At 66.1% G+C, this 24,055-nt stretch overlaps 1 protein-coding gene across 4 annotated transcripts in view; it reads right to left on the bottom strand.

The window, feature by feature from the left end:
- Positions 1–185: 185 nt before the first annotated feature.
- The window catches only part of PTP4A3 (protein tyrosine phosphatase 4A3), a 36,689-nt gene continuing 12,819 nt past the window's right edge, over positions 186–24,055 (bottom strand). For 2 of the 4 annotated variants that reach the window (XM_043601888.1, XM_043601890.1), the window contains exons 2-6: positions 6,291–7,137; positions 4,303–4,395; positions 2,533–2,663; positions 1,858–1,932; positions 186–830 (exon numbers count right to left, since the gene is read on the bottom strand). In XM_043601888.1, the coding sequence (XP_043457823.1) occupies positions 713–830; positions 1,858–1,932; positions 2,533–2,663; positions 4,303–4,395; positions 6,291–6,395 (522 nt within the window). In that variant the 5' untranslated portion in view covers positions 6,396–7,137 and the 3' untranslated portion in view covers positions 186–712. Of the gene's footprint in view, positions 831–1,857; positions 1,933–2,532; positions 2,664–4,302; positions 4,396–6,290; positions 7,138–9,850; positions 10,093–17,354; positions 17,615–24,055 lie in introns of those variants that run through there. The other 2 variants (XM_043601889.1, XM_043601887.1) reach the window with 2 other exon arrangements.

The raw sequence follows: 24,055 nt of genomic DNA, 5'->3' as shown, positions 1-24,055 counted from the left end.
CCAGGGAGCGCAGGGACCCAGCACAGACACCAGGGGGAGCCCCAGTGCCGCCAGCAGGAAGGCCTCTGGGTCAGGGGGTGGGCAGTGGCCTCCCGGGGCCCCACCCAGTCTCCCAAGGCGCTCCCCCCCCCCCCCGCCCATCCACCCCTCCCAGCCCCGCACCCCACTCTCCACGCACACACAGCCACAGAGTCCTATTTTATTGCCTTCGGTATCCAGGACATCTCACAGTCTCCAGACCCAGTAACTGAAAGTGCCAAGAACAGGTCAGGATGGAGGAGGGGTCAGGCCCAGTGGCTAAAAAATACACCTGCCCCCTAACAAATGAGCCTGAGAGGAAAGCTGCCCAGGGGACAGTGTGGGAGGGCCGGGCCGGGGCGCCCCAGCTAAGCCTCAGACAGAGAGAGAGCTGCAGGCACAGAGCCAGGAAGAGAGAGACATCAGACTCGGGGAGAGGCAGAGACACCCAGAGACGCAGAGAGAGACGGGGCTCCGGGGCCCAGACGCAGAGACGCAGAGCATAGAGACAAAGGGAAGGGCAGGTCCGCAAAGTGGTGGACACGGGCAGACGGAGACACAGGGATGACCAGACGGGACGAGACGGCAGAGGGCACGCAGGGCGAGCTGGGCCCAGGGGACACAGGGGTGCTGAGGTGCCGGGAGAGGAGGCGAGGCGGCAGCGGGCGCGGAGCCCCTGCTCGGAGGCCCTGGGCTACATGACACAGCACTTGGTCTTGTGTGCGTGTGGTTCTTTGAACCGCAGTCTCTGCTTTGGCCGGTATTTTTCCAAATAGGTGAGCTGCTTGCTGTTGATGGCTCCACGCCGCTTTCTGGGGAGACAGGACAGGGGTGGGGTCAGTGGGGGGGGGGGCACTCAGCACCTGCCCAGCCAGCCGCGGGGTCCTAGGGAGACGGGATGGGGTGGGGTCAGGGGGCACGCTCAGCACCGGCCCAGCCCCGGCGAGCTCCAGGCAGAGCTCGCCTCACCTCCAGGCCCTTCCCGGGCCCTTCCCAGTGCTGATGTCACCCTTCCCGTATCTGCTGTCGCTGCTACCAGTATTCACCCAGCCTGGGGTCACCTCCTGCAGGCTAGCTCCCGAGCCCTGTCCCCCCATGATACCCGCCCTCCTCGTTTACCTGGTACCACCCCACCCCCAGGCCACGGGCTCCTACAGGGTCACAGGGTGACGCCAGGGCAGCCCTGCAGCCAGGGAGGGAGTGAGGGCCTCAGATGACAGGACATGGGGAACCCCTAAGGCTGCCCACCAAGCACTTCAGGAAGTCAACCGTCCCCACCCACCCACGACCTCAGGCGTCGCCACGCACTTGCTGGGGCCCACAAAATGGGAGTGCAGGAGACTCTGCAGGCAAAGCTTCCAGAGCCCCTCCGGCCCCGAGACCAGCATCGCTGGAGAAGGGCTGCCCCCCCGGGGGCCCAGGCTCCCTGAGCAGAGCCCCCTGTAACCACGCCCAAGGGCCATATGCGTGAAGGATGAGTCTAAGCTGTGCTGAGTCCCTGTGCTTTGGACCTGCTGGGTGCCGCAGCCTGTCCACATTCACACCGCCGTGGACCACAGGGCCTGGGGCCCCTCCTCACCCCACGCCCCCAGCTCCAGGGGCCGCACGCAGGGACCGGTCCCCACTGGGGCACGCGGCCTGGCTGCAGGGCCCTCACAAATGCGTCGATACTACAGAATGAGGCTGCGTGGGACTGGGGGCATCTCGGAGCTCACCCTGTGGCCGGGGGCCGGAGTGCCTGCCGGCAAGGATGGGGAGTCCAGGATAAGGACCCCCTAAACCCAGACCCCCAAATGCACACCAAGTGGCCGCACCCCACCCCCACCCCCAGCCACTCACTGTCGGATGAACTGGATGGCGTCTTCGTACTTCATTCCGCTCTCGATGAGAGCCAGTGCCACGAGGACCGGAGCCCTGGGGACAGACCCGGGGCTGGGTCAAGCCTCGGCACCCCACCCCTCCCCCGACGGGCCGCCTGCCGAGGGCGCAGAGCGATGCCTTCACCCTCACATCCACCAAAAAGCTGTCCAGCACCTCCCCTCTGTGGAGGGCACAGGCAGCAGCTCAGCCCCACCACCTGCTGTGCAGCCCCAGGTGGGCCGGGCACCCTCTCTGAGCCTCAGGCTCCCCACGTGTAAACGCGCAGGAGAGCGAGAGGGTGAGCAAAGCGCAGGGCGTGGGTCTGGCCTGGGATGAGGGCTTGATACTTGCCATCAACCCCGCTTGCCAGCCCTCGCCCTGAAACCAGAGGAGCCACTGCCCAGGTCACTACAGTCATACGTGGCTGTTGGGGGGATGGGTTTTGGGGTCGGGGAGGGGGACGGGTGGCAGCTCCTTCCGGCTGGAGTACAGGGACAAAGTTGCAACCCAGCAGCAGGGAGGGGGATCAGACTTGGGGAGGGACTCCCACCCCGTGGTCATGTGTGATGTGGGCCCAGCACCCACGTCCGAGATCAAGGTGGACCTCGGGATTCCCACGTCCCCGTGAGCCCCACCCTGCCCCCGCCGGCTCACCGTCCCAGGCCGGCTACGCAGTGAACGGCCACACAGCTGCCAGGGTCATCACAGAACTTGGCCTTCAGTAGGCTCAGCCAGTCCTCCACCACTTTGCCAGGTGGGGGCGCCCCGTCGTCAAACGGCCAGTCCTGCAGAGGGCAGCAGCCGGTGAGGCTAGAGGCCCCCGGGGCCAGCCAGCCCATGGCTCAGACAAGGTCGTCTCTCTGAGAAGCGCAGAGGGACCCCACGAAGGGGAGGGACAGCAGGCCCCAGAGGGCAGGAAGCTGGCCAGGCAGGCAGTCCCCACGGAGGGGTTCCTCATCCTCTCTGCTCCAAGAAGATGTCCCCTTCTCCAGGAAGCCTTCCCTGAACACCCCATCCTTCCCTTTCCCAAGCACGGTGACTACGTCCCCTCCCTGTCAGCCCACCCTCTCATTCCAGGGTCACAGCCTGAGCGACTCTGGGTGGGCAGGCCCAAGGGGCGTAGACTACAAATGTGCCTGACAGGTGCCTCTTTGTGTCCCCAGCTCCCAGCCCAGCCGCACAAAGCAGGCCCGGCCCAGCTACCAGGAAGGAGTGAAGAGAGGGCAGAGGGGTGAGACCCATTGTTCTGGGAGCTGGATTCCAGAACAGTGACAGCTGGGCCCTCTCCAGATGTTCAGGGATTAATTTGGTTTCGAAAAATTAGCTGTGCTGCCCACCTCCCCGAGCGCTCTGGAAGAGGTGGGGAGCCTCCGGAGTAAGGGCCCAGCCCAGGGCACTGCCGTGAAGACAGAGATACTTAGGTCCCAGTGAAGGAGATTCACGCGGGGCAGAGGGGAACTGCTCCTCGGGCACCAAAGGTGAATCGAGTGGGCCCCCCGAGGTGGACCGGGAGGCGGCTCGCTGAGGGGAAGCTAGTAACTAAGGGGTCCTCTGTCGCTGAACAGGCCGAGGCCACCGGACCCAGAGCTGCCCCCACCCTGCCACCCCGTGCCTTGGGCAGCCCCGCGCTAGGGGACACACAATACACACGTGGCCTGACCCACAGGCGTGTGGCAGCACGGTCGTCCCTTCCTGCGCCTGGACTCGGGTCCCCGGGGCCAAGGGACCAAAGAAACAGCCCCGAGGCTCCCTCCCCTGGGCCTCCGTGGATGGCTTCCCCAGGGGCCACGCAGGAGTGCCCGCCCCACCCTCCTCACCATACGGTTCCCACACCGACAAGCCTGAGATGAGCCCCCAGGCGGCCCGGACACGGAGGAGCCGGCACGGAGCCCGTGGGACCCCCGGTTGTCCCACCCTGCTCGGACCCCTGCACAGTGAGGCCTCGTTCCCGCCCGCCCGCCACCTGATGGGGGTGGGGTGCTATCCTGAAGGTGCCCCCCTCCCCACGTGGTCCCAGCTCTGGCACCTTCTGGCTGTGCCTCAGACGGTGACTGACCCGAGCCTCAGTTTCTCCATGACAGAGCCCCACGCGGGGGCTGCCGTGCAGCGACGGTGGGGGGCGGGGGGGGGGTGCCCGGCAGCCCAGGCAGACCCAGGAGGGTCTGGCAACGTGAGCTATGCCTGTGGACGTGCACAGGGCGCGTGCTCCTGCCTCGAGGGCCCCACTGGCCAGGGCCTCTCTGGACATGTGCCCAAACGCCACGTGGCCCAGGCGCCAGCACGCCTGGAGGGGGGGGGGGGGGCAGGTGGCCCTAGCGAGGCCCCGCAGGCCCGCCTCATGGCAAGCTCACAGCGCAGGCCGGCCCCGTCCACCCACCTGCCCCCAGGGCAGCAGCAGCACCACCGGGGCCCCAAGACCCTCACCACCACGGTGATGCCGTCCTTCTCCAGAGGGGCCTTGTCGTAGGTCACTTCGCACACCCGCACCACGGTGGTGGCCCCGTACTTCTTCAGGTCCTGGCAGGGAGGGAGGACGAAGGCAGGCCGGGCTGGGGCTGAGGGGTCCGGGGTGGGTACCCCCTGTCTGGGGCCCCCAGGGCAGGGCCGCGGCCCCCCCCCGCAACAAAACAGAAAGGCCGATGCCAAGAGTAACCACTAGGGTGGCCTTTCAGGCCCAACGACTTGCTGTGGGTAGAAGAGGCTTTCCTGATGCTTCTGGGCGAGGGTCCCTGAGCCCACCCGGTGAGGGCAGGGTGTCCCCGCCTACCCTCGTCGCAATCGCGGCTAACCAGCCATGAGCCTGGCCTCCCAGCACATCTCTGCCATCATCCTGGGTGCTCAGGAACCCCCCTCGCCCCCGCCCCGTACCAGCATTTTCCAGACAAAGCTCCTGGGTCCCCAAGCAGGGACAGGACACTGTGGTCCGCACGTGGCCCTGCATGGTCCCCACTCTGAGTTGCCCTCCTGGCCAGGCTCTCGTGGACGGGTCCAGTTGAGGGCACAGCCGGACCCCACACGAGGGCCTTCGGACTCTTGAGGGGCAGGCCTCAGCGGGCGGGGGACCTCACGGTGCACAGGGCCGGCACCTGCTCGGATGGCGGCCGGGAGGCAAGACCCCGGGCACCAGCGGCGGGGAAGCCCCAGGCTACCAGAGGAAAGGTCAAGGCAGTTCACAGCCAGGCTGTTTATATTTATCCTCTACGCGGGGGGTCCGCTCCACGGGGGCCACGAGCAGGGGCTATTCCCACCACACCTGCTCCAGAGCTATTCTGGGAGCGGTGACGAGTCATCCATCTGCTAGACCTTGCTCATCGTGCGGTAGGGACACTGGACACAATGAGGCAGGACAGCGATTCTGAGAATGGGGGGGCACAGGAAGGCGGACAGGGCCCGGAGGCCACAGGGCCACCTCCGAATTCCTCTGTGCGTGTGGCAAAGGGGCTGCCACACAGCCCAGGGTTGAGCCCTGACCCTCACCACAGACGACCTTGCCCCGGTCACACTCTGGGCCCTGACCCCGGTCACACACAGACCCTGACCCCAGGCTGGGTCCTGTGCCGAGTCCTGGGCTGAGTCTTTCCCCAGGTCCTGCTATTACCTCAAGGGTGTCAGCTGTGAAGAGGGGCAGCCCTCGTCTGCAGGGCCCCTGGCAGTGTCCAGGCCCAGGCCCCTGATGGCAGGGCGCCCACTGCCTCCCTCTATACAGTGTTTCGGGTCCTCTCCCGCCCAGGCCCCTGTTTCATTATGACAAGCACCATGGGGGCGGCTCTCACCTTACAGAGGGAAGGGAGGAGGGTCTGAGACCCATGCACAGCTCTACAAACACCTCTGGTCACGCCAACGGTGGCCACTCCTCCTGTGGCCAGCTCAGACCCTTACCCAGCCCCTTCCCCCACAGATCTTCACCCTGAAGCCTCCGGCCCCGCCGGTCCTAACCCGAGGGCTCCCTAAGAGCCAGCAGGCTTCCTGCAGCCTGGGCTGGCCATGGAACTTCACTCCGCCTGCCGCCGTGGGCCTCTCTGCCTGCCTTGAGCTGTTTCCACAGCCACTTCCCACCTCGGGACCCCTCCCTCCTCCTTCCCGTGCAGCCTCTGCTCTAGTGCAGGCAATGTCCTGAGGGCCTGATGCCCGCTTCCCCTACCTCCGAGCCTGCCTCAATTTACACAGCACGGAGCACCTACCCCCTGCCCTACACCGTCCTGCCCTGCAGGCCCCCAGGGAGCTGCTGACCCCACGACTGCCCTCCCACCGAGCTCCCCAGGACACTCCGGGCTCCCGCCTTGGGCCCCTATAACCGGGGCCACAGTTTTGCTCCCAAAGGCAGTGTGTGGGTTGACGGCTCGAAGTCCACCGCTCCCCACCCACCGCCAGCTCTCGGGAGGCGTGCGGACACCCCACCGGGCCCCACCTACCTCAATGAAGGTGCTGAGCGTGGCGTTGGTGGGGTTGTGCGTGATCAGGAAGCGCATCCTCTTGTAACTCACCTCCACGGGGGCCGGCCGGTTCATCCGGGCCATGCTTCTCCGAGGACCGGGCGGGGCCCAGGGAGGGGCCGCACGGGGCTGGGGGCCGCAGTGGAGAAGCCCCCACCTGCCCCCCCCCCCCCAGCCCGAGGAGACCGAGATCCCTGGGCTTGATCGAGACACAGAAAACCCCTTGCAAACCCGCCCCAGCCGCACAGAGGCTTTGCAAACACCTCGGAGGCGGAAGGGCTGAGTAGCAGAGTCCAGCTCCCTACAAAGCAAAGGAAAGACACGGGCCCCAGAGAAGCAAAAGTAAAAACAAGGGCAACCAAAAACCCAGCGAGGAAAACTTTAAAAAGCCCGGAGCGAATGGGCCGCCGTGGCTCCGTCCAGCACTGCCTGCCTCTGGGGACGCCCCCTCTGCATCGGTGGACAGGCAAGCGGCCCCCTGCGCTCAAAGGCGGGCCCCAGACCCTCAAGGGCCGAAGGAAAACCGAACTTGAACTGGACCAGCGGGCGGCGGCGGGGGCGGGCGGCTCTGACACACAGGGCCTCTGTCACGTTACCCCATCGGGGTACTGCGAGTCCTGCAGGGCGCCCGGGGGCTCAGGCGGCACAGCCGGCCCTGGGCCGGACAGCAGGGAACATCGGCGGGCGAGGGCAATGGTGAGGGCCAGAGGCGCGCAGGCCCCCTCGGCAGCAGGCGTCGCGGCGATGTTGGGCCCGGGCAGAATTCAGAGCTGCCCCCCCGAGGTCCTCTCCATAAATCCCAGGCCGCTCAGCAGCAGGCTAACGTCTGCAGGAGAGGAAACCAACAGAAAAGGGCGTCACCGGGAGCCCCCGTCTACCGTGAGAAGTGCAAGTCTGCCCACCCCGGAGAGGGAGTCATTGCTTCCCTGGGGCCCTGCCGCAGGACCGAGCTGAGCGAGTGACCCTCCTCCACCCTCAGTTTCCCCCACCTGGGAGCACAAGGACGGACAGCTCCCGCCAGGTCTGGCTCACAGCCCTGACCGCCACCGGCATAGAGTGAAAAGGGACGGAGGGAGGGATCCCAGGGACACACGCCGCACGAGTGGGCTCTAACCCAGTGTGCAGATTTCAGGGCCGTCTGCATAGCAACAGAGGCTGCCCCCCCTCCAGCCCGGGTCCCCCTCTGCTGACCAGCAGACACCCTACCCCCACCCCAGCCACACTGCTCTGTGGAATCCCGGGCCTCTGTGGAATTTCTGAGCCCAGATCATTCCGGGGCGGCCAGTCCTCAGGGAAAGGGGCTCAAGCGTGGGTGCCAAAGTGACCGGGGAAAACAGCGGGGAGAGAGGACTGCGGCCCGGCTCATAGCTGCAAACCACCTTAAACATGTCTCACGGGTGCCCCATGGGAACCTCCACCCCTCCGCTGTCTCCACCGCTCACCCACAGGGCCGGCCGGGCGCGGGAGTAAACAAACCGGGCTCTGCCCGCGGGGAGCTGGAGAAGCAGAGGCAGACCACAGCGGCCAAAGGGCCAGCTGGCTACGAGACGCTTGCCAAGGTGTGACCGCGCAGGTGGCCAGGAGTGGGTCACACTGCGATGGCCGCAGGGAGGGAAGCGGCCGGGCCACAGAGACCACCATCGAGCACCACGACACATCCCTCTCTCCCTCCCTGGGCCCCAAAGTTCCTGGGCTGGGGTCCCAGCAGGAGCACCCAACCCCACCCCCACCCCTACCCCCCCCACACGGGCTGGGACACCGTGGGCACACCAATGACCTCAGTTTCCCCATCTGCACAATGAGGGGTTATACAAGATGCCCCCGAAGACCCTCAGGCTGTGACCCAGTGGTCATCGGACCCCTCCGGCCACTGGGAGTGGCCCCAGCCCCACCGGCCGCACCCTATCTGCTCACTTGGGCAGGCCTTCCGTTCCCCAACCCAGCACCTCTTACCTTTGCCCCCGTCCCAGCACCCCCTTCTCCAGCCGTCCGCCAGGCAAGCTGAGCCCATGGGGGCTCGGCCTAGGTGCGGCAAGGGCCCAAGGCCTGGGCCACCGGACAGGAAAGGTGTCCCCAGGCTTAGGGCAGGTGCCACACCTCACACTCGGTCCTGTGCCATGGCCCTAGGAGGGCCAAATGGGGAGTGTCCCCGGAGGGGGAGAAAGGCAGAGGGAAGGAAGCCGCGGCCCCAAACCTGAGCTGTCCCAGCACAAGCCTCCGCTTGGAGTGCAGGTGAGGAAGGAGAGAGCCTCGGGCGCCCTGAACACACAAACACCTGTTCCTCCTGGGGCAGCAGGATGTTCCCGAGTGTGTGTGTGTGTGTGTGTGTGTGTGTGTGTGTGCGTGCGTGTTTACCAGAAAGAAAGAAGAAAAAAGGCCAGAAGAACCACAGGGTTATAAGCCTCTCCCTGAGGGGCTGACCTGCCCCCTCACTGCCCCCAGCCTCTGGGCACCCGGGGAGACCCCAGCATAGGGCCCAGCCCTGCTGCCTAGGATCCCCGAACAGGTCCTCAGGGCTGAAGGCTGCTGGGCAGGCTTCACCATCCACCTGAGCCTGAAGTTGTCCCCGATTGGCAGAGCTGAGGGGTTAGACTGGCTGGGAACAGGGAGCAGCATATAGGCTAGAATGGGGTCCCGGGTCTGGGCTGAGGTCGGACGAAGATCACTGCCCAGGCTGGGGTGGGGTCTGTGCAGAGTCTGGGTCCCCCGCTCCCAGCGGGGAGCAGGCAGCGATGCCTCACCCCTGCTGCCCCAGGTGCTCCCACAAAGCTCAACCAGACCTGTGGCCGTCCCCCCAGGAAGAGGCCCTTCCTCCCAGCCACACCCCCTCAGTGAGGCCCCAGGGCCCCTAGGCAGGGGCCACCAAGTTCTCCAGCATCCATTCCCCACGCCCACCACCATGAGGCAAGAGCCCTGCTGGTAGCTGGGTGTCTCCCCATGGGCCTTCCTGCCAGTGGCCCCACACCCGAGCTCGTGGGACCCAGCCGGCCTCCCCCCACCTGCCGGCACTGAACCCTCTGAGCGTTCACAGTGGTCATCCACTGGAGACCAGTTAGGGGACCATGTGGTCGTCCCTGTTTGCAGATGAGTAACCGGGCCAGGGAGAAAAGGCAGGATGGTCTCTGGGCCCTGACCAGACAGGCTCTGTGGGTTTTCTCAGTCCGTCTAGGAGGCAAGAACCAACCTCCACCCCGGTTTCTAAGAGATTCAGGGAGGCTACAACCCTCATTCCTGGTCACAGCCTGCCCAGTTTGCATCCGCTTCAGTGAGGGCCAGCCCCTCTGGACCCAGGCCCCTGCCCGATGTGGGGCGATTCGAGAGGATTAGAGCTCAGCGAGGTCCCAGAAGTAAAGCAGAAGCGTGGGAGCAGGGCTGGGACCCGACAGATCCTGTAGGGTCTTGGGTGGGGGCCACCACGTCCGGTGCTGCGTGAGCCCCGAGGCGCGGGGGGAGGGGGGAGCTGGTTCCAGGGGTGCGGGCCCCCTCCCTGGGGTGCCGCTGAGGTCCTCCCGGCATGCTCCCCGCCAGCACCGGCTCACCCCGGCTCAAGCGCGCGCGCGCAGGCGTCCCGCCGCCGCCTCCATCCGTGCGCGGGCCGGGCAGGGCGCGGAGGCCGAGACCCGGAGCTGGGAGCTCGGAGCTCGGGGCGCGTCGGCCTCCCCGGGATGCTGGGCGCCCCGCGGCCCGGAGCTATTTATAGCTCCCGGGCATCACGTGGGCGCGACGGCTGGTGCCCAGGAGGGCCACCCGACTTGTGGCTCCCACACCTGCCGCCTAAATATAACGGTGGGCCGGCCAGCGTGCCCGGGGCGAACAAAGGGGCTGCGGAGGGCCGAGCAGGGGAGAGGAAGCGGCAGGAGGAAGGGGAAATGCAAGCAGAGGGGAGGGCGGCTGACCATTGCGAGGCGGGGCCCCTGCCTAGACGCCTGCCTTCTGCCGTGCGCGGGAGCCGAAGCCCGTCACCTCCCCGCCGGCCCTCTGCAGCACCCTCTGGGGCTCCCCAGGGCCCCATCTCGCGGGAGGGATTCCCACGGTGGAAGGGGACTACACGGGCTGGCGCCGGAGGGGACCTGGGCACCGGCCAAGGCCTGCAGGTGGGGCACTCCGTGGGGCAGGGACGCCCACAAGGTGAGGGCCGAGCCCCTCGCCTGACCTGCTCAGACCCCTGCCCCGCGCCCGGACCGCACCCCGAGGGCTTTCCCACTTCCTGAGCGCCTGGCTGTGTGCGGGACACTGCTGTTCCTCCCTGAGTCCTCACCACTGCGGGGGGTGGGGGGGGGCTGTCATCCAGCCCACCCCCTTGGTGTGTGCAGGTGAGGAAACTGAGGCACGGGGGGCTGGGAGCCCACGCAGGGTCACACGGGGAGCTGTCTCCACGTCCCCCTCATCCTCCAACGCTCAGTGCAGACCTCCCCTCAGGAGAGCCCCTCTGTGACGCTCCCAGGTGAGACCGTCCGGGTGTTCAGGCCTACCCCCACCAGCAGGGTCCTGGCTTTGCCTCCTGGGAGCACCACGTAAGGAAGGCAAGTTCTCCCCAGACCTCGAGCCTCAGGAGTGGAGGCTGGCCTCACATCCAGGCCGTACCTGCCCCAGCCAGCCCAGAGGCCCCCAGAAGAGACGGGCGGCCCTGGCACACCAGGTCCCAGGAGGCCTCGCCTCACTGGGAACCCAGCTGAGCAGCCAGCCTGGCCCCTGCAGGCAGCAGTCAGAGCCTCGGGGCCGGGCAGGGGCGGGGGGCGGGGTTGCCCAGAACACAGCCCCACCCCTACCCCCGCCGGCTGTCCCCACACTGGGGACAAGAGCACCAGCCATGCCCGTGACCCTGGCCTCCTCACACCCCTGAGCCAGGCAAGCAGGCAGGAAGACTGTGTACTGGGTGCAAAGGCCCCACAGGAGCCCCCACACACAGGTACACCCCCCCCCCGAAGCCCAGGGCCCGCCCATCAGCTCGAGGACCCCAGGCCAAGGGCTCCTGTCCTCCTGCCTCCGTCCGGCACCAACATGCTTGAGCACCTCACTTCCAGCAGCACCTTCCAGGAGGCCATCTCTGGGCGCCCAGTGACACCCCCACCACCACCGGTATCCCAGCTTGGCCACTTCCGGAAGGTCTGCTCCCTCCGATGCTGTGCCGGACGCTGCATCCCATGGGCAAGATGCGTGGGCCTCGCTGTACTGATACAACACAGCAGGTCAGAGAGGTTGAGTAACTCGCCAAGTCACACAGCCAGCAAGCGGAAGAACCATGGTTGGGGCCGCGTTTTGCTGAGCCGCAAAGACCCTGCTCACGCCGACTCTGGCCCTCGGGCAGAAAGCCCCCCCCCCCCCCCCGGGCAGGCTGTTTCTACCACCCTCGTCTGCTTCTTTGTCCTTCCAAGTTCGCATCAAGCTCTCGATACTGCACCCGAGACACAGAGAGCCCCGTGCCGCGCGGGCGGCAAACCCGGGCCCAGCAGCACGGTTCCCCCTTGTCTGGGGCACCCGCTCTTGCCAGGCCAGGGGGCGGGGGGGGGGCACCTGCGGCAGCTGGCACAACACCAAGCCCTTCGGAGAAGTCTATTTTTATCAGAGCAGGAGCCGTTCCTGGAAGGCTCCCAGAGCGAGCCCAAGTCCACATGCTGCTGGGGGGCCAGCAGGGGGGTCCCGAGAGGCCAAGCCCACCCTGATCCCCCAGGAAACCTTCCCCGAGCCCTCCCGCCCCTGCACCCAGCAGCACGGAGGGGCCAGCCGCCCTCACTGACCAAGCACTGCTACCCTCTTCCCCCTCCCCCGCCGTCCCTGTCCGGCCCACTCTCCCTTCGGCCACATGCCCTTCAGAGCAGAGTGTCCCAGGCCCAGCCTGCCTCCCGCACGGCGTCTGGCACCAAGAGGGCTCCCCACTTGTTTACGGAAGGAGCAAATGACCCAGCGTTCTGGGCGGAGGTCCAGATGTGAGAAATGTCCAGAACCCATCACGGGATCTCAGCCCCCTGAGGTCCAGAGGAAACTCAAAGGTCACCCACGCCACCTAATGCCCAGCTTGCACACCTCCAGCGACAGGGAGCTTACTCCTCCCTGGCAGTGCCTCTTTGCCTTCAGGCAGCAACCCCAACAACCGGGTCCTGCCTCCAGTGCCTGCCGAGTGCCCACAGCCGGGATGGCGACCAACAGGAGGAGAGCTTCTGAGCAGAGTAAGCCAGCACAGTGGGCCTTGCTGAGGGCAGAGCCGGAGGCTCAGGTGACCGGGGAAGGCTTTCCTGGAGCAGCCGGCCAGCAGCAGGGGCACCGGCACGCTCCTGACGCCTGGAGCCTCATCAGGGCTTGACCCGCTGCCCTGACCCCCCCCCCAACTGTGCGACCCGGAGCCAGGGCCTGCCCTCTGTGGGGCGCGCGGCCTCCTCTACAAACGGAGACACTGCCAGGGAGGAAAGCCACCTTCCGAGCTGGTGCCAGCTCCAGGCCGGTCACCGCGGGGCACCCAGGCGACGACCTGGAGGCAGAGCCGTGGAGAGCAGGCTTCGGTTTCCACGGGGGCGGCCACCTGTCCCACCCGCCAGGATCGCGAGGTGGAGGAGAGCCCGGCAAGAAGGTTCCCCGGAGCTGGCCCGCTGCCCCTCGGCCTCGCTGGGCCCCCCTCATCACACCAGAGACTTTGATGGTGCCCCGGGGGGTGTGGTGCTGGCTCAGCAAACCAAGCGGCTGGCCCCAAGGCCGCCCTCGAGGACCGTCGGCCACCAGCACTGGGTGGGCAGGCCGCAGCTCCACCGGGGACCCACGTGCAGGCAGGTGGGCACCCCGAGAGCTCGGGTGAGCCTGCTGGGCTCCACCCCAGCTGTCAGGAACGGCGGGCACAGAGTGGCTGGGTGGGCAGGCAGCCGGGTGAGCCAGACCGGGCATCCTGGGACTCCTCGACCCTGTGGCCATCCGGAGCCTGGCAGGCCCACCGTAGGCCTCCGTCGCCTAGACGGGACTCACCCAGCAGGTGCCACAAGAACCTCCCTGGTAATGGCCAGCCCAGTCCACGCCCCCGCCCCTGGGCATGCCCAGCCGGGGACGAGGATGGGGGAGTTCTGTGGCTTGGAAGGTGTGGCCACCGCTGACGGGCTGCCTGTGACATCCCACGGCGCCACACCGGCCACCGTGTATCCAGCACGTGAGGGACTCCCCACTTCTGTCTGGAGCCCCACCCCCCACCCCCACTGCCCATCCCCCACCTCAGCGCGGGCTCTGAGCGTGTTCAGCCACCTGCATGCCCCTGAGGCTCCCCTGCTCTGACTCCAGACCTCAGGACTCACTGAGGGGGAAGGGACACGGTCATGCATTCATTCATTCATCCCATGTACGAATATTTATTGAGCGTCTCCCAGCGCCAGGCACGGGGCTGATCGGAAATACAGGGGAAGCACCCACCAGAACAGGCAGCCTGCCCACCCTCTCCTGCCCCCCACATGGGGCTGCCGGCCACCCCTCCGTCCCCCTGTCCTGAGAAGCCTGACCCCATGGGCACCCCACATGCATGCAGCACTACTGAGCCAGGGGTCACCCCATTCCTGGAGCTGAGCCCCTTGGGTTCCTCACAGAGACCTCCCTCCATCCTGTGCCTCAGTTTCCTAAGCTGTCGCACACGGGGTTCAGATGTGGCATTTCCCAGCACCGCCCATCACTGAGCTGCCTGAGTCACACATGGCCCACCCGCAAAGCTGGCCACTGGGGTTCCGGGGACCTCAACCTGCCCAGTCTCCCCTCCCCTGGCTCCTACCTTGGGGCTCCGGCCTGATCCTCACGGAGCGGGAGCCGCCCGAGGGACCCTCCTACCCCCATGCCTTGACCGAGCCTTGACTGCCTGCCCCTGTACCCACAGCAGCCCAGCTCCTCAGCGAGATTGCTACTGACCAGGTGGCCACGGGCACTTATTCTCTGTGCCTGTCCCCTCGTCTGCAAGGAGGAAGGACCACAGAAGCTGCCTTACAAGGACACTGTCAGGAATCGTGAACTCAGTCACGAAAAGCGCACAGGACAGGGCCGGGGGCAGCCACGGCCCCAGCTGTCAGTGCCAACGGGATCCCACGCAGCCGGGCACAGTCCCTCCACAGTTTAAGGCCTGGCCGTCCCCCGAGGTCCCTGACCCCGTCCCCATGCAGGCCTGAGAGGCAGGCCCAGGCCACTACGACCCCAGCACCGCTCAGGACCCACCTGAGACACAGACTCAGGGACACCCACGCGCCCTGCTCCCCCATCCGAGGACGGAGACCTTGAGGGTCTCCAGACCCTAATCCCCCTCTCTCTTTCCTCCAACCAGCCAGCCCCCTCTCCCACCAGGATGGGCATGACACGCCGTCCCTTTTCAGAGGGCAGCTCAGTGTGGGTTTCAATGAAGACAACGCCACCTCCAGCCCCAGATTCAACCTGGGATCAAGGGCCCATGTCACCCACCCACCCGAGCGCCCCAGCCCGCTACAGTGAGACCAGCAGATAGAATGGCGGCCCCCTGCTGCTGCTGCTGCTGCTCACACACTATCTGTGGCTCCCTACGGCCCCAAGCCAAGTTCTGACTTTCCAGCCTGGCCCACTGGCCCCTGTCCCTCCCACGCTCAGCTCACAGGTAGGAGGAGGTAGAGAGGGGCCTGTAGGATTCGTGCCTCCAGCCACCCTTTCTCTCTGTCCAGAATGCCCCCAGATACTCCTCACCCTCCAGACCAGGTAAGAGCCTTCTCCTCCTTCCCCCCTCCTCCTCCAGGAAGCCCTGGATGGCTTCACTGCTGGGGTTTTCCCCACTGAGTTTTCATTCCTACGTGCACACACCCAGCACCCTCTCTGTTCCAGGCCCCATGCTGAGAGCACTGGGGCGTGGGGGCGGGAATCAGGGGTGAGTGAACCCCCATGACCCCACCCTCTGGGGGGTCTACTGTCTGGGGTTGAGATCAGTGGGGGTGATGAGGGAGCGTGGGGCAGGCAGAGGGAAAAATACAGGCTGGCACCCCCTAGGTGGGATCTGTGGGATATTCCTCAGACACTCCTGGCCGCCCAAGAACAAAGGAAAGGGGCTTAAGTGCTTGCCATGGAGACGTGGGAAACTAAGGCAAATGAAAAACTAAGTTCCCTTACTGCCTACGGCCCACTGACAAGTCCTTGAAACAGGCAGGGTGACCTCCCTCCGGGAGCTCAGCTGCCTCGATGATGACACTCTGCTCGGGACAAAAGGGAACCTTGGCTTCACATTGCCCCAACCTCGAGGACCCTGTAAGTCAACTTCCTTTATCTCAACTGCCCCAAGATGTATGCTGGCAATCATACTCCAGGTTTATGGCCCCCGATATGCATCTGAAGGGTCTCATGACTGAGGTTTTATTAAACGGTAATAAACGGCATTGTCCTAGCCCCTCAAGGTCCTGGAAACCTTGCTTCCAAAATTCCTTAGAGACTTACCCTATCCCCGACCCCTCCCGACCTGAGGGTATATAATGAGTCACCTGTCACAACCCCAGGGCAACTCTTCCTGCCCACAGGTCCTGTCGCATGCTTTCGTAAAACCACCTTTTTGCACCAAAGACGTCTCAAGAGTTCTTTCTTGGCCGTCAGCCCTGAACCCCCCCGTCACCCTAAAACCCCATCAGGGGGACACACAATAAGCAGGCGATGGACGGCGTCCAGACAGAAACAAGACTGGGGGGAGGCTCTCCGAAAAGGTGAGCAGAGCCGAGCATCTCTGGGAGAAACGCAGGACGACCCCATGCGCATCGCGGCCGCCCCCCTCCAGGAGCCCCGGAGAAGAGTGCCCACCACCACTGTTGCCGGCTCTGGAACCCGTTTTACGCCCCAAGTCTCCACCACCCCCACCTCGCCACACACACACACACACACACATACACACACACTCCCACCTGAGGCCAAAGACCGTGGGCCCCATTGTCCACGGAGGCCAGGCGGAGGAGGAGCAGAGCAACCCGGAACTGGGTTCCTTCTTCCCTCCCCCGGGATGAATCCTGCAAACTTCACCTGTGCCGAGCGGGGCCCAGGGTACTGGGTACACGAGGCCTTCAGAGCAGCCAAAGAAGATGCCAGGAGGCCCAGCCACGAAAATCGCCACCGTGCCCCAGAAGAGCCACCAGGTCCTCGACTTAGGGCCCAGAGACTCGTGCTTTGCTCACAGTTACGACCAAGCTGGAAAGCTCCGGATACTTCCAAAACCCTCGAGGCGAGGCGGTCACTCAAACCCGAGATAACAACCAGTGACCATCCAAGCTGCCGCTTACTGACAACGAATGGTAAGACGGCAGTTACCGCTGGCGGGAGCCTGCTTTCGGACGGAGCCCAGGGACTCTCAGGGCCGAACAGACCGTAAACTCCTCCGTTTAGTCGCTGGGGAGGGGCTCCTGCATCCCTGAAGCTCCACGGACCCCTTCTGTACAAGGGCGTTTAAAATGGCCCCACAAGTCGCTGGAAGGGTCAAAGGAGAACGTGGCGTGCAGGTCCGCACCTGCTGGAGACGGTCTGGTCAGATCAGCCTCTCAGTTAGGGCCGAACCAACCACAGGTCCCACCTGCTGGCAGGAGGGCCCGGCGGGCCGGCCCCACAGCACCTCCTTTCACTGCCTTGCTAACAATAAATGACCACCAATGATGTGGCCCCTACCTCTAACAAGAGAGGACACGGGCACAGAGAGGCTCGGCATATCCCCACCCCACGGGCAGAGGAGCCAGGCTGGACCCCACCGCCCATCAACAGTGCAGCTGGCCAGGAGGGTAGGCCACCCTCCCCTGTGCCACTGGCCGGGGGTCACTGAACTATCAAAGAGCTTGGAAGGACAGTGTCCATTCCGGCACGGTCTGGAAGGAGAAGGTTCCATCACCAGGGCCACCCTCGCCCCATTTGATGGAGGAAACCACTGAGGCTCAGGCGAGCTGAGCAAGCAAAGGCCCGGGAACCCCTGGCCACCCGACCCCCCCCACCCCGCACCCTCTCTGAGGTCTGTCCCAAGGGCAGCCACACCCGGGCCTCCCGCCAGCCCCACCTTCCACACCTCCCACCCCCACGAGACCCAGAGCCAGGGAGCGCACGGACACTCACCCGCCTTCCTGGTCCTGGAGTCCCGGGGCGCCGGGCCCCCGCCCAGCTTTATCCCCGCCTGGCTGCCCGCCCTCCCGCGTCAAAGGCCCCAGATCATGGGCCGGTAAACTGTGTTGGGAGGCGGGGGCAGGCCGGGGCAGCCCCAGAAGGATCCCAGCCTTTGGCCCCTGCTATACTTCCTCCCGCCTCCCGGGGCTGCCGGGCAGCAGGGGAGTGGGGCTGGGAAGAGGGTCTGAGGTTGAGGCGAGCACCCTGGTCCCGGGAAACGGGCAGGAGAGCCCCCCTCCCCCGCTGAGCCTGACTCTGGGGCCTGCAGGAGGCAGGACGGTCCCCAGGGCCCTGTATCCAAAGGCAGCCAGAGCAGGGAGGGGGCAGGAGGGGCGGGTGCAGAGCCAGCTGAGAGGAGAGTCCCAGGCCGGGCAGCTGGCGGAGTGAAGGGTCAGAGGGACAGCCTGGGGCTTCCCAGGTCTCTGGCCTGTCTCCCCCACTGCCTGCTGCAGGCTGGGAAGGGGGTTCCAGGTCGCTTCCCTTGCCTGACGGGGTGCTCACTGTACCCCTGCCACCCCAGCACCCCCACACAGAAACGGCCTGGCCCTCTACGGGCTGCCCCCAACCTAAGCAGCCCCCCAGTGCCCTCCCCAGATTGCTCTGGGGCTCCAGAAAGCTGCCCAGCTTACCCAGAGCCCCTGTGAGCACCCCCCCCCCCCCACCGTGAGCTCAGTGCTCAGTTCTTCCTGTTGTCCTAGTCTCCTCCACGAGGAAGTGAGGAAGCCGGCTAACTGGTGGGTTAGCTCATCCCACCCAGGCCTGGCCCCCCCTCGAGGCCCTGCACGACCACTGAGGAAGCAGGAATCCCACCAGAGGGGGAGGGGCTGTCCCCGCCCCTGACGGCCAGAGTCACTTGTCCCTGCTCCCACCAGGGCTCTGCCCCCTCTCCCCAGACCCTGGATAGGGGTGGGAGGGGCATCTCAGGCTAACTCCTGTTCCCTGCCAGGTGAGCGGTGGGGGTAATTCCTGGCTGTAGGAGGGGCTGCTACCCCCGGCCACCCCGATGGCCCAGAGCCATCACCACCCCCTGCCCGGGCATCCCCCCATCCACGTGCCCCCGGATTCCCACCAGGCACCTGCCCAGCAGTCATCCCACCCCAGATGGAGGCCCTCTCCAGGCTCGGTCAGACCCATCGAAGTTCCCCAGGGCCTTGGCCAGGCCCCAAAGCCCCCCGTAGCCTCCCAGCCCGTCCGCCTCTACTGCCCCTCACTGTGCCTCCTGCAGCCTCGGCCAGGTGCTGTGACTCACACGCCCGCCACCCGGCCTGCGTCCTTTGTCCCTCCACCTGGCTGCCCTTCTCCCTCTGGCCTCTCCCAACCTCACTGCACCAACCTCCCCTGCACCCACAGCCCTTTCTCCACCTCCCGGCCCCTCTCCTCTGTCTGGACCAGTCCTTCAGGCCAGGTCCCAGCACTCTGGGCCCCCGGAGGGCAGGGCCACGACTGGTCCCCTTCGGACCTGCCCAAGGTGGGGTACGAGCCCGAGGATCAGTGCACACAAGCGGGCCACACGGCCCGCCAAGCGGACAGGACAGCGGACAGGACTGCTCGAACTCGCCTCCCACCGCCCAGTGTAACCGAGAGCCCGGCGGCAGCTCTGTCCACGCGGACACTCACTTGTGCCATGAGGGGCCCCCCTGCCCTGTGCCACTATGGCCCCCCCCACCCCGTGGCCCTCCACACCCTCCATGCTCTCTGGTCCACGCTCCATCCTCCTCTGGGCCTCGGAGGACTCTGCCCAGGCTGGAAGTCAGACCACGAGGGTCTCCCTGCCCGGGGCCTCCACACAGAGGTAGGGGGTCCACCCTCCTGAGACCCGGTGTCCCGCCTTTGTACTCGCAGGGCTGGAGCCCCCACCGTGGGCCGTGGGCCATCACTGCCCCTCCCCAGGTCCCAGCCCACCTGTCCTGGAACGGACACGGCTGGACTCATCCGTGTTTCCAAAATTTCCAGGCTCCGCCTCCCCCTCCGGGGCCCCGCCGTCTGCATCGGCACACGAGGCCGCGCTGACCCCGGGTGGCGGGAAGCAGTGTGTGTGGGCCCGGCTGCACCCCCTGCCCCCAGCACCCCTGCCCTCGGTCCCAGAGGCCTGGTTGTCCGCCAGCCCACGGCCCACTGTTCTGGAGCACAGGGTGTCCGCTTGGGAATTCCTAAGCCTCAGGATTCTAACAGGAGGAAAAGCTCGGAGAGCCCGCCCTAGCTGCACCCACAGTCCCCAGTGCCTTCCCCCTGGGCTGGCGCTGACTCCCGGCACCATGCCACCAAGTCCCCAAGGTCCCCAAGGGCCGGTGCCCAGAACGGGCATGGCGTCCCAGAGGGGCATGGCGCTTCATGGGTCCACTAGGAGCCAATGGCCCCTGAGAGGCCCCTGCACCCTCCAGGCCCCAGGTCAAGCCCCTGCCAGGAATGCGGAGGTCCCCAACCCTGCCGTCCTGAGAGCTCAGGGCCTCCCCAGTCCACCAGGTAGATCCCAGCTCCTCCCGTGCCACACACACACACAGGACCCTCAACAGGCAAAAGGGAGCTGGGGTCCTCTGAGAACTGGGGTGGGTGTCGTGGCCCTCAAGGTCAATGTGACCTCACACAGGAGGCTGCTGGGCAAGTCCCTACCCGCCAGAATCAGCTGGAGGTCCCCCGGGGGTCCTCAGCTGGTAGGAGGCTGAGACACCCCTGGCAACTGAGGAATCCCTCCCTGTGGCTGCTGTGTGCCCCTGGGCCCACCTCCTCCCCTCTCTGGGCCTTTTGAGTCATCAGCACAAAGTGGAAATAACAGACCTTCACAAGGTAGGGGAACAAGAACTGCCCCCTGAGGGGCCCACCCTCTGGGTGCCATCCCCCCGGGTGCCCGTGGAGTTGTCACACGGCCTGGAGGGCAGGGCCCGGGGCTGCCCGCCTGAATCAAGCAGGGCCATGGGCCCCGGCCCCTCTCCACGGAGGAACCGCGCTGGGTTCCCCTCAGGCCCAGGACCGACGGTGCGAGGACAGGGCCCCCGAGGGTGGTGAGGAGACCGGGGGAGGGGCCCCTCAGCATGCAGCCAGCACCAGGCAGACGGTGCGCCCCAATCCCAACTGGGAAGCAGGATCAGACGCCAGCCCAGCACCCGCAGGGGAGGGGCTCTGCCCACAGAGCAGCCGATCCCCTGTGCCCATCCAGCACCGTGTGCCCGTGGCAGGACACTGTCTGCAGTGGTGACCCGGCGTGACTGGACCTCGGGGCAGCACGGTGTGGTGGCCATTTCTCACCACCGCACACAGCAGCCTGGCCAGAAGCAGCCATCACACTCGGCCCGTGTCACAGAAGAGGAGACTGTGGCCCAGCTGGAACCCAGGTCCGCGGGCCATCGCCACTCCTGGCACCTCCCAGGGATAAGCCCAGTATCCGCCAGGGCAACCTGGGGAAGGCCCAGGGACTCTGCCATGTCATAGCCTCACCCGACGCTCTCAGCACGGGCCCTGGCCCACGTTCATCCTCAGAGCAGTCCTGGAGGCACCCATCACCCCGTTTTGCGGATAAGTGCATTGAGGCCCCATTTTATGGATAAGTACGCTGGCCACGCAGTCAGTGACTTGCCTGAAGCCACACAACTACGAGGGGGCTGAGCCAGGATTCAGAGCCAGCCCTGGGTGGACACTTTCTATGTATTTTCTCCTTAAAACAACCCCCGATGGGGAAACCGAGGCCCAGCCCTCCAACTGAGGCCAGGGCTCCAGGAAGCCTCGTCACCCAGCGCCTGCTTCATCCCTGGGATCCCCGCCCTGCCCCCACCCAGCACCCGGGGTCGCTGGGGGTCAGGCGGGCAGGAAGGGGGCGCCAGATCTTGGAGGTAGCCAGGGCTGCCGGCCAAGGCCCCGGTTGACGCGCGTCAGAGGGGCCTTCGGGAGCCACGGGAAAGAGCTCTGACCTGGCCTCGGGAGGCCACGTCCAGAATAACCGGCCCCACCGCCCTGTGAGGACTCAGCCGGGCGCACGTAGGCCCCTCGGCCCCGGGCGTTGCCAAGCTGGGTGCGGAAGGTCACGGCTATTTCTGGGCCGGCCTGGCAGTGAGACACGGGCCACCCCCCCCCCCCCGCCGGCGCCCCCCAAGGACCAGAGAGGGGCAGGCCGCTGCACCCAGGACACACAGCAGGGGGACCCACGGACCCCCCTGAGCCACCACCTTCCCTCTCTGAGCCCTCTCTCCCTTTCCAGAAGCCCGTCCGGCGTCATTAGCATGTCAGTTGGCTCCATTGGCATTTCCAGGCCATCACGGCCACCCCAAGCCCCGGGCTGGACAAAGAACCGTGTCCCATCTCTGAAACAGCAGGAGGAGCACTGCTTCCTGCCCTTCAGCGGCTGGAACCCCACATGGTGCAGCCCACACCCCAGAGACGCCAGCACTACGCCCGCCACGCACGGCCTCCAACCCGAGCCTCCGTCCACCCTCTAGAGGCCACGGCCTTGCGGGTGCCAGTGACCATCCAACCACCGGGAACCTGAGGCCCAGAGAGGCCGTGAGACTCTGAAGCGGAGCTCCCCCTCACACCCAGGCCAGGCAGGGCCTCCAGGGGCCCAGGGAAGGGGACAGCTCCCTCCCATCAGCCCGACCCAGGTGAGGTTCTGCCCATGTTCTTGCTCAGGCTGTGACCACTATTCCCAGAGTGTCAACGGCTTGGGAGTCTGGCCTGGTTCCCAGCCTGGCTCCCCCATCGCAAGCTGTGTGACCCTGAGCACATCCCTCAACCTCTCTGTGCTTCCATTTGATCATCTGTAAAATGAGTTCGCTGCAGCTGCAGATGGCTGTCCTCCTGGGGTCTGGAAGGACACCTCCCTTCCAAGCAGCCTCGTCTGGATCCCTTGAATGTTGAGCCGCGCAGGAGAACCCGCGTTCAAGATGGCGATGCTGGGGACACCGAGGGCTTCTTCCCCGCAGAATGTCCCGGAGCCCGTATTCCTCTAGAGACGTGGTGATCTGGAGGGGCGCAGCCAGTGGCACCCTTCCAGAACGTTTCTGACACCACGCACTAGCAGCGAGGGCACCTCATAGAACCCCACCTCGGCCCAGGCCCAGGCTCCAGCCTCCCAGCCGCGAAGGTAGGAGAGCCTCCTGGCCCGGCCTCCCTGCCTCCTGCTCATCTTATGTGGCTTCGACCATCTCTAGCCCGGCTGGTTGTCAGTGGAGGGACCACCACGCAGGGACGGAGGCAGAGCCCGGGCCGGGCCACACCGGCCACCACCCCCCAGTCTCCTGCCCCGGCGTCCCCGTGTTGGTCATGCGTGGCGACCTGAGGGTGGCGGGATCGGCTCCTGGCTGCAGACATCGGCCGCCGTGAGGGCAGCAAGGAGGGATGCCCAGCCTGAGAGGGCAGCGAGGAGGTGCCGGCCACGGGAGGGGAGGCACCCTACAGGCACCCACTAGGCACTCAGCCATGCCGCCCCCACCGCTGCCCCTGCCGCCCCCGCCCCGCCCCCTGCAGCCCCACCCACGCCATCCGAGCTGCCTTCCCAGAGAGGAGGCCCGTCCCGGGGCGCTGGGCATCAGGACCCGGTCACCTGCACTGTCCAGCTCCCAGAGGACGCAGTGGGGAACCGTCACAGCAGAACGACCCAAGGGAAACCCCTCTTCTCCGGGGCCTCGAGGGCCCCCCACGGGGAGCCAGAAGCCCCACCACCCCCCCAGCAATGAATGAGAGGCTGATCCAACTTCCGGCCCAGGGTCCTCACCAGGCCCTGGCTCCCTCGGGCAGCTCTGGGCACCGCTGTGGGCACACCAGGGGCAGCAGGAGGTCGGGCCGCGTCACCAGGCCAGCAGGCAGACCCGTACTTGGTATGGCACTGCCGGCTCCCCCCCCCCCCACCGCCACCCCCTGCTTTCCCCAGGGCTGCCCCTTCTTCACATCAGGCGGGAGTGCCCAGAGGCGGCTGAGTGAACAGGCACGGCAGCCCCCTCCTCGCTGGACCCAGCCAAGCGTACAGGGACAGAAGGGGGCAAGGGACGGACTTCCGAGGTGACAAAGCCCGTGACCACTTGGCTTCACCTGACCCCTCAGCAGCTCTGTGAGCCCCCGTACAGGGCACGGGCCCGAGGTGCTGGGCCGGCTGGCCCCGCAGCCCCACCCCCCTGTGCACGGCCGCCCGGGGTTTTGCGGACCCGCAGCGGTAGGAGACGGAGGAGGGAGGGCAGGAGACCGCACGACGACACAGACCTGTCCGCGAGCCGCCTACTTCGCGCTCTCAGCCAGACTCACCGATGCCGGGCACCGTGCTCAGGCAGGAGGAGGGCGGCTCGACCCTGCTTCCCCAAACTCGTTGAGCCCCGCCACGGCCCAGCACCCGCGGGCGTCCCGTCGCCACTCTCCCCTCCAAGCGCTAATGAAGTCCCTGCGCGCTGGCCGCCCTGGGGCCGAGCCGGGCTAATCCTATTTTGCAGACTTCAGCTGAGAACCCGCTCAGGCCAGACTCTGCGGGGCAGGGAGCTGGTTACATTTGTTTCCCGAGATAAAATTCACGGAACGCGACACGTGCCGTTTCGCTACTTGTCTACTCGGCGTTTTCTAACATCTCCACGGTGCTGCGTAGCCACCACGGCCGCCTGACTCCAGGGCATTTCCGTCACCCCAACAGGCGGCCCCACACCCGTCGCAGCCCGGCCCCAATCTCCTGCCACCCGCCCCTG

The sequence above is a fragment of the Prionailurus bengalensis genome, chromosome F2, assembly GCF_016509475.1.
Source record: "Prionailurus bengalensis isolate Pbe53 chromosome F2, Fcat_Pben_1.1_paternal_pri, whole genome shotgun sequence".
NCBI lineage: Eukaryota > Metazoa > Chordata > Mammalia > Carnivora > Felidae > Prionailurus > Prionailurus bengalensis.
The sequence above is the reverse complement of the archived record's forward strand: the minus strand, read 5'-3'. Positions and strand labels throughout refer to the sequence as shown.